Source organism: Dendronephthya gigantea, unplaced genomic scaffold (assembly GCF_004324835.1).
Source record: "Dendronephthya gigantea isolate DGI-Jeju-01 unplaced genomic scaffold, DenGig_1.0 000007F, whole genome shotgun sequence".
NCBI classification, from domain to species: Eukaryota; Metazoa; Cnidaria; class Anthozoa; order Malacalcyonacea; family Nephtheidae; genus Dendronephthya; species Dendronephthya gigantea.
In genome coordinates, this window is record NW_021163017.1 from 3152174 (window position 1) to 3167731 (window position 15558).

General features: G+C 37.3%; 1 protein-coding gene across 1 annotated transcript; it reads right to left on the reverse strand.

Annotated features, from left to right (window-relative positions):
- Positions 1 to 5077: 5077 nt before the first annotated feature.
- LOC114517214 lies at positions 5078 to 9917 on the reverse strand. Its single transcript, XM_028536871.1, has 8 exons — positions 9609 to 9917; positions 7245 to 8297; positions 7072 to 7167; positions 6796 to 6934; positions 6366 to 6462; positions 6035 to 6200; positions 5536 to 5680; positions 5078 to 5335 (listed from the first exon to the last, which is right to left on the reverse strand). The coding sequence occupies exons 1-8, from the start codon at positions 9662 to 9664 to the stop codon at positions 5078 to 5080; spliced, it is 2010 nt and encodes a 669-aa protein (XP_028392672.1). The 5' UTR covers positions 9665 to 9917.
- Positions 9918 to 15558: the final 5641 nt, after the last annotated feature.

The following is a 15558-nucleotide window of genomic DNA, read 5'->3' on the forward strand; positions in this document are numbered from 1 at the left end:
GTTAATATATTTCTGCACTATTGATATATTTCTGTACTGGTACTGACTGCTGTTAATATATTTCTGTATTATTAATATATTTCTGTACTGTTAATATATTTCTGTGCGGAACGTTATATATTTCTATCACTAATTTCAGTCTGTACTCTAAATATATTTGAGTAAATCTGGAGTATATTTGTGAGTTAGAAATATAGCTGTGTACTGGATAGATTCATGTGTGTTGCCGTTGTGGGCCACCGTAATTTTCGCATCACAGGATCATTTTTTAGTCAAATTTTAAGAATAGCTATCGCAGTATATGAAAAAAAACGACCGAAAATAGTCAGGTGAATATATTTTTTGCAGAAAAGAACATAAATTCCGCCTAATGACGATGTCGATGCATGCGAGGATGCATGCATGCACATATAAAGATTCGAAAACAAACATCTGCATGAATATATAGGTATTAACAACAAAAATTATCTGTAATACATTAATTGAAGACCAAAACTTTTACCAACCTTAACTAGCTTGTCTCATAAGGCCATATATTCTTGTTTTCGCTGTAGATGCATGTAAAAACGTTTTCGAACAAAACCTTCTTCCTTCTATACTTTCAACAAACTTTGCACGTCAACTGCTCGTTCATGTGCCATATTCACCAAGAAAACGAGTTTTCAAGGTCCTTCTCGGGTTCAATCAATAAATCACTTTAGGCAATAAAGCATAAAATACTCACGATGCAAAGAATAAAACGATTAAACGACGAACTGAAAATGCACAACACATGCACACATTTTTGTTTGTGCAAACTGCAAAGCAAAAACTGGTTTGACAGGTTCTTGGGCTGTGACGTAATTTCGTGACACGCGCGCACGCTATGGAAATATTATAAATATATATGTCTAGTCCGTAGTACTTGTGCCATACATAAAGTTTTTGCTCTCTTCTGATTTTGCAGACTCCTGAATGGGTGTACATTAATACATTGGAATGTCAAAGCAACTTATTCTTACATCAAAACAACGACACATTTTTGATGTCGCCATAAAAGGGCACAATGTTTGCATATTAGGTCGTGCAGGTGTTGGAAAATCTGTGCTAGTCAATGAAATTAAGAGAGAGCTAGATAAAAGAGGTCAGAATACGCGAATAGTTTGTTCAACAGGCATCGCATGTGAGACTTTCGGGGAAATGGCTAACACTGTCCATTCACAATTTGGTTTGCAGACAGCCCAATTACCGGCGCATAGGCTAATTGATCGATGCCTTCAAAAAGAAAATGTCATTGAAGATCTGAGGGATTGCGATGTTCTGATTTGGGATGAAATATCCATGTCTAGTGAACGCTTGTTCAACTTGGTTAACGTTATCAATCAGAAAATTAAAAAGAACGATTTGGCCTTTGGTGGAATTCAAGTAATTTTGGTTGGGGACTTTTGGCAATTGAAGCCAATACCTAATGTGATTGATTCTGGTATTCCGATTTATGAGAGCAATCTGTTCCAAACAGTCTTTCCACACCGATACGAACTAACCGAGATACTGCGACAAGATGAGGCAGAAATTCGCCTCAAACATGCTCTTGATGAAATACGATTGGGAAAATGCGAGAAGGAAACAGAAGATTACTTGACTTCATTAGCCCGTGAATGCGCTGGAACCGACAATAAACCTCCTCTCCATATATACTTCAAACGTTTACCCGTCTATGTTCACAATGCTGAAATTCTGGCTTCTCTCGATGGCTCTCAAATCAGTTTCAGGAGTATTGATAATGGCAATGCCAAGCTACTTGACAGAACCATCGACGCTGTGCTATCTCTAAAGCCTGGATGTAGAGTCGTGCTTCTTTTCAATGTCAATTCCAAGTTAAGGAACGGTTATTGTGGTCAGTTCGTCGGTGTTCAAAACGAACAATTGCTAGTAGATTTTCCTCAAGTTGGTGTTGTCCCTTTGGACCGCCAAACATGGTACAGCTATAACAAGGACGGTAAGGTGCTAGGGAGTCGTACTCAATTTCCGCTATCACTTAGCTACGCGATAACTGTTCACAAGGCCCAAAGCTTGACACTGGATCAGAATGTTGTTGTGCATTGTTCGCAGGAATTTATTCCTGGTCAGACGTATGTTGCATTATCCCGAGTAAAGCGTGAAGCTACGTTACAAGTCATTGGGTTTAGAACGCGCTTCTTATTGCCGCCGCCCTCTTCATTATCTGATATCATGACTTCCCAAACAGAAAACATGATGCCGACCTTCAATTGTTGTAAAACCCGCGAGATTGATGAGCTTGAGTTTAACGAAATGGACGACACTTTTGAATATTTAGCGGTAGATGAAACAAACACTGACACCAAAGTTTGTCAAGATCCGAAAGAACATTTTGAATCTGATACTACGGAAGATGGTATCGAAGTAAGCCTCGAACACATTTTGTTGTGTCTACTGGAACAACGCCAAAAGCTATCCACTCCTCCATCTCAATTTTCTGCCAAGGAATTTTTCAAGACTTTGATTAAGGATAACAATTGCCAAGACCAACTAAGCAAGTCAATGTCGTGTGCAGCAGCCTATGCTCTTGAAAATTTGGAAACATTCCAATTTCTCGTTGGAATATTTTGGTGTAGAATTGCGGAGAATTTCCAGAACTATCTGGTAGAAAACGAGGAGGAAACGCGCATGACGAACGCAAACTTTACATTAACGACAACGAAGTTACATGCAATGTTTTTTACCAGTGCATATCAAAGAGACGTAATGAAGGCGTTTAATGTTCGTACATGGCAAGATATCACTGATGGCCAGAGAGCTGTTTGTATGAAATTGGTTTTTCATCTACACCATCTTTTAACGTCCGAGGTTGCAAAGATCGTGCACAGACAGGAAGTAGAGGACCCACTACCTTTTCAAGTATCCATGATGGGGCCAGAAGGTAAAGCCAAGATAAGATATGTCGGAGGATGGGCCATAAGAAAGTCACTAGAGAAGTCACGAAAGTATGCGATGACCCATAAAACGTGTGAATCATCTGCTTTGTTAGCTAAGGTTAAGAAAGAGTTGACCAAGGCGCAGCTTCTCGAGGACAACGTTGTGATTCCTCTGTCGGTCCTTCAATCGTCAACATCCGACCCAGAAACACTCAACGTAACTGAAAGTAGGCAGTTTCGAGAAAGAGGTCTACTGCACATTAGCGATGAAGCCCACGCTTTCTTTATGTCACTTGAGCAAACAAGAGTGGAAAAAATTAACAAGAAAAGGCTGGATTGTTTGAAGGCTAACGTAGTGCAGATTTCAATTAATGAAGTCTGCGAGGATAAGGATTTAGAAGAGCTTTTTGCTAACTGCTTTGAGTTGACAGAACACGAAAAACAGGTACTTTTATTATATCTGATTTATATATGTATTCCTTATGCATTTGAAAAGTACAACTCAAGTAATAACACAAACATTCTTATCATTTCAGATTCCTTTGGTGCAAGAAATGTATGTAGATGTCGTCACGCGTTACATGAGGATGGGTGCAGGGCAATTTTTCCGTGATTTTCGCCGAGATTATCACATTCAAAAGTCGATGGCACATCGAAAAGCTGTCTTACAGCGTAAAGAGAAAGCAAAAGAGAAAAAGATGAAAGTCTCTTTAAAGCAAATCGAGCAGGACCGAAGTATTGGCAAGCGATACTCACACGTTCGCCTGTTAGCTCTTGTCACTGAAATAGGTGACAGAGGACTCGTTCGCCTATACACCAAGAAGGAATTACACATTCTTTGCGACGCATACGATGTTCCGTATATATCAAGATGGAATAAAGGAAAGTTATCAACGGCTCTCTCTGGGAAAATCCCACAATGCGAAATTATGCCTCAACATCAGGTCACATCTATGTATACTGTCGTTCTTCAAGATCAGCAAAACTCAGTCAAAGTTCCCGTATTAAGGTTGCATCGTATCTAAACACTCATGAACCACAGTCCTTGGCACAGTCGGTTAAACATGCATTCGCCATTAATTTTTTCTTATTATTGAAAATTAAGACACATGCAGAATATGTGCCATAACACAGTTATATATTGGTTAATTGAATTATAAATTATTATTCACAATTGCCATCGGCAAACATTTAAAGATATATAAATATGTTATGACGTTGAATGAACAAAATATCACGTGAATGTGTAATTTATCTGTTTTCAGTACAATTATATATAATACGTTTGTTAATATTGATGATTTATCATGCTATCGGGGTCATATACTGGACAACAATATGACACTGACTGCTATTATTCCAATGTACATCATTTTTGATTATAGGCAACCTTGCTAATCATTAAACTATAAATTGTTGCAATTAATTCAGTTTCAAATTTTAAAAAGGTATTAGCATCAGTATTAACACGTTGCTTTTATACATATAAAAGCTAATTAACTGCCTTTTCCAATCTGAATGACGTAGCATTACTTCCTTCCGCTAAATAGTCCGCTGTCCTTAGGGAGTTCGGTGAAAACATGATTTCTCGTGCATCCTGTATTTGATTTTTTGCTTATCGTTGCTTGTCCGAATATTATGGAATTTTGAGTAGACTCTGTCAAGAGATAGGTGGGGTTTTCGTTCTGCCCATTCGCTGCTCTTAGCTGACAAAAATGGTTTTCTACGACATCTTGATTTATAATGCTGGGTTTCACTACGCTTCCGGAAAATCGTTGCAGTTTCATACGTACCAAGAAACAGAATCCGAGAACCATCGAATTTAGGTCAAACCACAACTTGGTCGAGAGGAAGTGCTTCCAATTCTTTGAGGCCTGTGTCTCTTCATACCAATCACGAAAGAATTGCAATGCTTCGTACAGATAGTGCAGACGAATGTCATTCATTTGATAAATAACATGTTTGTCCGAAAACAACTCCACCATACGGCTTGTGTGCAACAGAAACAAGATCGATTGATCGAGTTTGTTCGGGTTACCATCTTCTACCGTTGATAGATAAGCTTTGTATGCCTATAATTCAATATATATATATATATATATATATATATATATAAAATATAGTACTGTATTATTTGCATGTATCTAAATTTTTATCCACTTTCATACCTTCATTAAATGATACATCCTCTTATCCAGTAAGTCTTCTGCAAGGCTGTTTCGCATACGTGAACTTGGCGTTAACACAAAATGATCCTCCGTTAGTTTCTCGTGAATTGGGCAGGAGTTGCTCCTCTGATCCCATTCGTAAGCTTCTTTCCAGTACGCCCAGAATATATGCTGCCCAGCTTTGGTAAAACACCTGACAGTCCCACTTAACGAACTTTTTTCAAGGTTGTTTCTCAGTTTCTTGAATTTATGCTAATTAAATTTATTACAAGAAAATAAATCATAAGAAAACAATTATTACAGGGCATGAATGTGACGTTCCAGGAGAGAATTCTTAAATACTGCATGTGGCCTCATGTATTTTGCCATGCACCTTTTAAGGTTTTCAAGATTTTAAGCATATACGAACTCATATGGTCATAGCCTACTATATAATGATTGAATAAATTTACCTTGCAGTCCATAATAAACACTGTACGATCTCCCGTTATCATGTTAGTTGTAGCAAAATGATCATCGATGGGGTTGTGATCGGTAAAGTGCATCTTAATGAACTGTCTGTTTGAATCACCACCATCGCATATCGAGTGATAAATGCTAGTATATGTAGGAGAATAAAAAAGCTTGACTCTTATCATCTTTACCAAAAATAAGGCAGATACCAATATATATATATATATATATATATATATATATATATATATATATATATATATATATATATATATATATATATATATAATATATATATATATATATATTTATATATATATATATATATATTATATATATATATATATATATATATATATATATATATATATATATATATATATATATATATATATATATATTATAGCTAATATAATTATAATATATATATATATATATATATATATATATATAATATTAAGCTCTTTATATCATGAAAACCTCGTAAAAACAACATACGTAAATCCAGCTTGCTTCATGAGCAATACTCCTTCCCAAAATTTAAAATATAACGTTGAAGGAGGACACTGGGCCGTTGGGAAATGCGCAACTGGAAACCTGAATCCACCATCACTGAGGAATATGAATTGCAGGATATGTGTAGCGATTTGTGCAGCTTGTGATCCTACAACATAGTATACATATGTATACATCTGTATATAAACCGTATTATACACTTCTCTTACTTGAACAGATTACCCTTAATTAATTGTTTTAACATTACAAAGATTTCATAATTGACATTCTCTAGTTCACGCATGATGCATCACGCTATATTCATGCGAAATACCTGTTTCAATGTGCTTCACGTCATTATGAAATTGACCAAGTTCTACCATACCAACTAATTCATGCTTTCCATCTCTGACCTTCATCTGCAAATCTTCCTAAGAGACAAAGCTGCATGCTTACTATTAATTTTATACACAACCAACTTCAGTTTAAACAACAGACAATTTACTGACCCTCTTTAGCTGTTTAATGTTCAGTCTTTTATTCACGAATTATTAAAAGACATGAACACATTTGGAATTACAAATTGCATGTAAGATAAAAATAAAGAACACTTTATATATAGTCTTTAGTAATGAAATCGAATATGAAATTTAACTGCATGACTATATGTATATATACATAGTGCATGTCATGTCAGTTTTGCATGCCATGATATTTATAATGTATTTTTACAGATACGTGTTACGAGTTTAACAACGGCTTGCCTGGATTTTCATTTCATCAAAGATCAAACCACCCCAGTGATTTTCTTCTGTTAACTTAAGTCTCTCAGCTTCTTTCCGGCACCAGTTAAGAACCTCTATGTTCCAGCCAGGTTGTTGTGATACTGAGTTCTTGTAATACCTGTTAAGCAAAAATATACTATTTAGATCGATTAATGTAACGTGTAATCTTTCTTTCAAACAGGGGTGTAACCTGCATGTACACCGTTAACCACCAGATGTAAAGTATGATCATGTATTACGAACAAATTTCTTTACCTTAGTAGACGGTTACTTGGTAGAACAATACATTGCCGCATAATGTCTAAGGCCCTTGGATTCTTGCAGTAAATATCAAGAGCCAACCGAATAATTCTGGAAAACAGTAATAAAAAAAATCTTAAAATTCTCTAACAGTTCAACAATACATTGGATGCAAAAAATGTTCAAACCTTGGGTCCCATCTATGCCCATAGGACGATTTTGCTGACATTTGCTTTGCTTGCATTTCCCATAACAATTTGATGTTCGTTGGTACTCGATCAGTTGCTATCCCATCAAATATTACCCTCATGTCTTGACTGTCAATCTCCGCTAGCTCTATCATCTCGTCGTATTTTTTCAACTGGCGTTGTGACCTTACGATTTCACCTTTTTGGGATAGAAGTTTCGCTTCCAATCCAGGCCTTGCCAAACAACGCTCATTGATGAAACGGTTGCCAATTACATCATCTTTTCCAGATCTATTTCTTTTCCATTCTCTAGATTTCCACAGCTGAAAAACATACCGGCAATTTTCGCAGGCCTTTACGCCAAATCGCAACAACAAGCATGACGTGGATACTAATCTCTTTTCCATTTTTAAATCACTTAACGTCACAATTACCAGCTTCGATCCGAGCACAATTGACTTCAGTAAATGTTCGTTCGACTTCGTTTCGCTCGGTAGGACGTTTCCGATGCAAAGCGAAGCGGCATCAACTGCGCGAATAATTGTATCAATACTCTCAACTGACACCGGGACAAAGTGTTGAAAAGTATGTTCAGATTGCGTCAAACGGACTGCGTCACCATGAGTACGAATCGTCACAGTGTTCTTACTTAAACTAGCCGAAACCTCGCAGAAAATAGGACGATCATCGATATGCAGTATAGCTCCTGTTGCTGGAAGCTTAATATAAGTAATTACAGTGCGGTCTAGAGAACAATTTACAACCCAGTCGGACCTATTGAAACATAAACGCTGAAGTTTAGGGAACGAATCCTCGTCTAGTTTTTCAATGCGTTGATCATTACCATCAGATCTCACAATTTTCTTGATGTTTAGATAGCCTGGCGTCGAGGAAAGTGTACTACGCGACCGAACAACGTTCCCATTCCACACACAAGAAATTACACGCCCGAGCTGAACTCCATTCCACGCCAATCCGCAATTTTCCGCATGCGACAGTATTTCTCCCTGACTAACGAAAACGCCTTTACTCTCTTCATAATGAGAGATAAGCCTAAAATTTGATATGCAAATAGTGAATAGGAAACCAATCAGAAGAGAGCAAAAACTTTATGTATGGCACAAGTACTACGGACTAGACATATATATTTATAATATTTCCATAGCGTGCGCGCGTGTCACGAAATTACGTCACAGCCCAAGAACCTGTCAAACCAGTTTTTGCTTTGCAGTTTGCACAAACAAAAATGTGTGCATGTGTTGTGCATTTTCAGTTCGTCGTTTAATCGTTTTATTCTTTGCATCGTGAGTATTTTATGCTTTATTGCCTAAAGTGATTTATTGATTGAACCCGAGAAGGACCTTGAAAACTCGTTTTCTTGGTGAATATGGCACATGAACGAGCAGTTGACGTGCAAAGTTTGTTGAAAGTATAGAAGGAAGAAGGTTTTGTTCGAAAACGTTTTTACATGCATCTACAGCGAAAACAAGAATATATGGCCTTATGAGACAAGCTAGTTAAGGTTGGTAAAAGTTTTGGTCTTCAATTAATGTATTACAGATAATTTTTGTTGTTAATACCTATATATTCATGCAGATGTTTGTTTTCGAATCTTTATATGTGCATGCATGCATCCTCGCATGCATCGACATCGTCATTAGGCGGAATTTATGTTCTTTTCTGCAAAAAATATATTCACCTGACTATTTTCGGTCGTTTTTTTTCATATACTGCGATAGCTATTCTTAAAATTTGACTAAAAAATGATCCTGTGATGCGAAAATGGATGTACGTGAGATTTCCCGAACTCAGCCGAGACCGTTCCGTACGTTCGCGGCTCGACGAGTCGACGGTCGTGTATATTGACTATTAAATATTTTTTTAGGCCAGCTAAAACGTTCATTGACATTGCCCGAGTTTTTAACAAAAATTATAGGCATGTTTTCGCTCTATATCGATCTTGTTGACAATATGTTTTCATGAACAGGCAAATCGTGAAGGTTTATTGTGTTTAAAACTGATTTCTCCGTATATTATTATATTTTTTGTCGGCTTTGTCGCTCGCAGTTTCAAACCCGAACTTTCTCGGCGTATCATTCATAGAAGTAAATAAACCGCGTTATATATTTTGTGCATGAATATTTTTGTCGAGTGTATAGCTTTTTGAGAAACGTGAGAGTTTTTTCAGTTTGGGTTTTTAAATCATAAAGACAGACGAGGTTATAACTATACAAATTATATTCTGTGTTTGCAACATTTTGAAATGAACTAGCATACGTACGTATATGAATTTAAGAATATTTTTATTAGCTATTTACCTAAATAAATACGCATAAAAAATACAAAGCTATACTGAAAACTTACCATAATATGGAACTAAGACGATTACTTATACGTGTTTGTGTTCCTTGTTGCTCCATCTTAATTTAAAGAACGAAGTTGGAAAAATCTGACTTCAGTATGTTTATATTCACATTGATAAATATTGATTTGAGAATTCATTTTACACGTCTAGTTTTGCAAAAATTTAATTGCATTTTACTTACCAGAGTGGTGCATATTCTTCTTTTACTATATTCTACATTTTTTACTGCTTCTCTGTGTTTTCGCGCTTATATTTAAACTTTCAATTCACAACTCGCGTTTGGATAGGCTGTGTCGCTCAGCTTTATACCTGTGGCTATACAGGCAGGCAAAAAGTTGAATTTTTAAATATTCCCGCTCAATATTGTCTCGCCCCCCCTGTCACAGCTTCATTGAGCTGAAATTCGTAATTTTCCGAACTTGCCACAGCCAATCAGAAATTTGCCGAAGAATTCTCCGATGATGACGTTTGTCGAGTAAACTATATCCCGCCTCTGTTTCGCAAAATCTCAACGAAAACACACTTTTAATTCACAAAATTTGAGCATTTTAGAGTTTTTTTCAAGTCAAAAAACGACAGATAAATATAGTCAATATATCCAAGGTGTTTTGTATGTAATTTTTTTTCAAGAAACTAGCGTAATATTGTTGTTTTAAGCGATGGTATTAATGTATGTATTATATTTTTTGCGAGAGAGTTGCCAGCCTTATTGTAATTATATACATATATAATAGCATGACGTAACACCAGTGAACGGGCTGCCTGTGATTATATATGTATATAATTACAATAAGGCTGGCAACTCCCTCACAAAAAATATAATACATACATTAATACCATCGCTTAAAACAAAAATACTACGCTAGTTTCTTAAAAAAAAACAGATACAAAACACCTTGGATATATTGACTATATTTATCTGTCGTTTTTAGACTTGAAAAAAACTCTAAAATGCTCAAATTTTGCGAATTAAAAGTGTATTTTCGTTGAAATTTTGCGAAACAGAGGCGGGATGCAATTTACTCGACAAACGTCATCATCGGAGTATTCGTCGGCAAACTTCTGATTGGCTGTGGCAAGTTCGGAAAATTACGAAGGTCAACTCAATCAAGAAAAAAGATCTTCGTAATTTTCCGAACTTGCCACAGCCAATCAGAAGTTTGTCGACGAATTCTCCGATGATGACGTTTGTCGAGTAAATTGCATCCCGCCTCTGTTTCGCAAAATTTCAACGAAAATACACTTTTAATTCGCAAAATTTGAGCATTTTAGAGTTTTTTTCAAGTCTAAAAACGACAGATAAATATAGTCAATATATCCAAGGTGTTTTGTATCTGTTTTTTTTTAAGAAACTAGCGTAGTATTTTTGTTTTAAGCGATGGTATTAATGTATGTATTATATTTTTTGCGAGGGAGTTGCCAGCCTTATTGTAATTATATACATATATAATAGCATGACGTAACAGCAGTGACCGGGCTGCCTGTGGAGTTATCGCAACTCTTTTTTTAAAAAAATCCGTTTTTAAAAATTGCAATCTTACGTATAAACTCGCTTTTTAAACATACTCAGGTGTGCGAAACAGGCGGTGCAAGCAAAGTAAATGAATGATGCATTTGGCACGGTAAAACTCACTAAAAGTTAATGTCGTCTTCGTCGAATATTTTCTCCACGAAATCTCATCTGCAATTCCGCAACTTAACACGCAAAGTGAGCCCGTTTTCACTACAGTCAATTTATTGGCACGGTACGCCGGGCTAAAAAGAAAGTCCCTGCCCAATTTTATTAATGTTCAGGCTACCAATACAAAGGCCGGGCACGAATAAATCTAGGCACGGGTATCCATTTTAGCCGTGCCGTGCCAATAAATTGAGTGTAGTGTAAACGGGGCTTAAAACGATCGACGTATTATGATATGTTGAACTGAAACGACATGTAGCTATAAAGTGTTATATATAACCGTTGTGTACATGTATTATATGTGGGGTAGTCCTGAATTATTATAGTACATATATACTTTCACTATGTTCAAGTTCAGTTTGAGTTCCTGAAATTAGAATGAACTTTTTGCAATAATTATGGTCGCGGCCTAGAATGAATGAATGAATAAACCTTTATTATACGAAGAAAGATATATACGAAGAAAAAGTCAAATATGCTTGTTATTAAACTACACAATCATTATAGTAAAAAGATTTCTTTGCTTGTTCAGTTCTAACCCGAGGTAGATGTAAATTGTTGCTTTGCCTTGAGACTCCACTGTCCGTTCATTATTGAAAGAGAAATATTTTAAAAAGAATTGAGGACACCGTCCTTGATTACATTTGCTCACTAGTTTGAAAACGTTTTTCATTTTTCCTAAATCCTACTTTGGAGAGAACTTCATCACCCCCATAGCTCTATCACTATCGTTTATTCTCGTTACAATCCTGGTGGCACGCCGTTGCAATTTTTCTAAGTCTTTGCATGCACTGCCTGAGCGACAGCAATTCCACACAGTGTCTCAAGAATAGGCCGAATAAAGCATACATAATTATACAATATTCGCACAATAGGGTGTTAAATTGTTTCTGATTCGTCCTAGCATCCCTATATTATACTCTTTTGCCAGCCGGCGTAGATTGTTAGGTTGCCTTGGATTGCCAGATTTGATTTGAGATTTCCACGTAAGACGACCATCAAAAAGAACCCCAAGATATTTGAATTCCGTTACGCGCTAGATGGAACGACTGTTAATCCCGATGTTAAATTCACTTACACCAGCGAGCCTTGCATGAGTTCCAAATAATATTGATTTTGTTTTTGATTTATTCAGAAACAAGCAATTATCTCGGAGCCAGGTTCTCATTAGGTCGAGATTATGGTTTAAATTCTCTTGGATTGCTATTAAGACACCGACTTGAGTCTGAGCAAGAAAGGCAAAGAATAGGACAATGCCGTCCGCATACATAAGTATACTGCTGTATACGCATAATATTTGGAAGGTTGTTAACATCAAGCACAAATAACATTCGGCCAAGTATTGAGCCTTCGGGAGACCAGTAATAAGCTCAGGTTCGGAAAATACATAGTCTTCAAACCAAAGCGGAGAGTTTATTTAGTAACAATTAACAAATGGTGATCTACGATGTCACTAAACGCTTTCCAAAAATCCCTGCTGTCATTGTTCATAATGTGTCTCCGAGTTGTGAGAGCAAGGGAGAGCTGCGAATTCTGTGGAGTGATCTTTTCGAAATCCACGTTGATAATAAGGCTTGAAATATTTTGTTCCCTTAGATACTCACCAATTTAATTGCCTATGAACAGCTCTCTCCAACAGCTTTGAGACTATGGGGTCGGGGAGGATGGAAATTGGTCTATAGTTATCTAGGTCTTCCATTTTACCTTTGTTAAAGCCCGCCGCACACGAGAACTATCAGGTGAGCTAAGACCTCGCGAGGCAGTTATCTCAGCCCGAAAACAATCCTCACACGTGAGAAACCTGCCTCTCGAGGTGAATTCCTGACGAAAAACTATCCGCACCGGAGAGTAATTTGCTGAGCTGGCAGCCACGCGTGGTCTTTAGCTCAGCTCACGTGTGCGGCAGGCTTATCAATAAGTTCAGACCAACCTTACTAATATAATTATAATACCGTAAGCTTAGCACAAACAGATTTCTGGGCTACCTATGGTTTTATTTGCTCGTGTGAACGTGCCAACAAGTTTACTTTGACAATTAATTTGCTGCAGTGATGTGAATCGTACAGCGGACAACGTGAGCTCGCTATATTGCTCGCCATCGCAAAATACTATAATCCGCTGGCCTACCGCATACAAGTGCTCACATTATGTGACAAGTTTTCTTTTTTGACTCATACAGACGAGCAAATTTGTACTTTGACATTTTTTTCTTTGACAAGTACACTTGTTCAAAATTACTTATCGACTGTCACCATGCAAATACAAGAATATAATAATGCAACGTAATTTATAGATTTTGGGGCTTTGAAACAGCTTAACATCGTTTCGCAAAAAATATCAATATTTGACTGAATTGAAAAGCGTTCAAACAACAAATTGAAAGTTAAAAAAAACGAGACTTACCTGTAAGTTGAAGTTTGACGGTGATTCTACGAATGTTTGTTATGGAGCTAAGGAATCACATGAGATATGCGCGCGAAGCCTGCCCAGATCACACTTCAAAGCTGAAGTATCATGACAATATTCCTAGGGAGGGAAAGAAAAGCATACATAGAAAATGATACCTCCGAAAACTCGGGTGGGTGGTGACTCCTTAGCTCCATAACGAACACTCGTAGAATCACCGTCAAACTTCAACTTACAGGTAAGTCTCGTTTAACTTTCAATTCTACATCGCGATTGGTTATGTTCCCTAAGGAGTCACATGAGACTTTAAAGCGTCATGATACTGAAGAATTAAAGTAACGACAAACCCATAGAATGTAGCAATGCAAAAAATAATCTTATATTTGACAAGAACCGCATGGAGCAGTGAATTCACAATATCTGTAAGTAACTTAGTATAACAACACACAAATTTATTGTCAATCCGTCAAGGAAGAAGATACGACACCAAGACCCGAGATTTCTTTCCCAGTAATGGGCTTTTTATAAAATTTTCCAAATGTGCATTCATTTCACCACCCTCCGGCGGTGAGAATCCTGTCAATGCTCATAACTCCATTCCTGTGAGCAGCAGAGGCGACGGCAGCTCGGGTACTATGAGCACTGAATACTTTATTATCAATCCCTGCCTTAGCCAGGACTGTTTTGATCCAGCGAGCTATAGTGTTTGTTGAGACGGGATGGTATGGTCTTTGATAGCTTAACAGTAGCTGTCTGTTCGAACCTCGAAGCGAAACAGTTTTAGTCAAATACAGCTGCAGATGTTTCACTGGACAAAGGTTATTGTCTTCGAGAAATTCGTCAATCACAACTGGAGATAAGTGATTACCCGGTCGTGTAGTTTTAGGCATACTGGTAATAAGGAACACACATTTGTTGACTTGAAATGTTAGATTGTCAATATTAAACGCCTTAATAATTTGTACGCGTTGACCAGAAGACAGTGCCAAAAGCGTAGTAAGTTTCAGGGTTCCAAGTTGAGTTTTTTAAGCTTTCAGTTGCCAAGTACACAGGAGACGCAAAATCACTGAGACATCTCAAATTACGTCATATTATGAAAGGGATGGGCGATGTTCAAAAACACCTTTTAAAAAACGGCAGACAAGCGGGTGAGAGCCAAATTTCGTGTTATCTTGCGCGGGGAAATTGGAGGAAAGAGCACTTCGAACAGTGTTGACGGCACTGTAACTGGAACCAGCTTGAAAGAGAGATGCTAAGAAATTTAGGCCATCCGCTACAGCTGCTCGAAGAGAATCAATCTTCCGTTGACGACAGTATCTTGTCCATCTTTCAAAGTAAGGCTTATACTGTTTAATGGTGCCTCCTCGCCAAGCGCTGATAATAAGGTCGTTAGCCTCTGTTGAAATTCGTTGGTTTTCGAGTGATCGCCTGATAAGAGGAAAAAGCAGCTGGAGGTGAGGATACATGGGATGAGTTGCCGGTTGACTGTTTGGGAGGTATAGAGTCGTTTTGGTGTTTGGCAGAAGAAGAGGTGGACGTATGAGCAGTCGTGTCATTCGAGACCACCAAATTTGGGTTGGCCAATTGGGGAGGACTGCAACAAGGGTGACTTCTTCTTCTATATCTTCTGTAGAATTCTAGATATGAGAAAAAACGGTGGAAAACAGTAAGCTAAGTACGGTTTCCAAGACATATGAAATGCGTCTATAGCTATTGCTTCAGGATCTGGTTTATAGGATACAAAGGGCTTAAATCGAAAGTTTAAGCGAGAGGCAAACAGGTCAATGTTAGGTTTCACACTAAGCATTTATCAGGAGTAAGATACTGAATCCGCATGAGGATAGAGTCTAAGATAAACCCGAGGA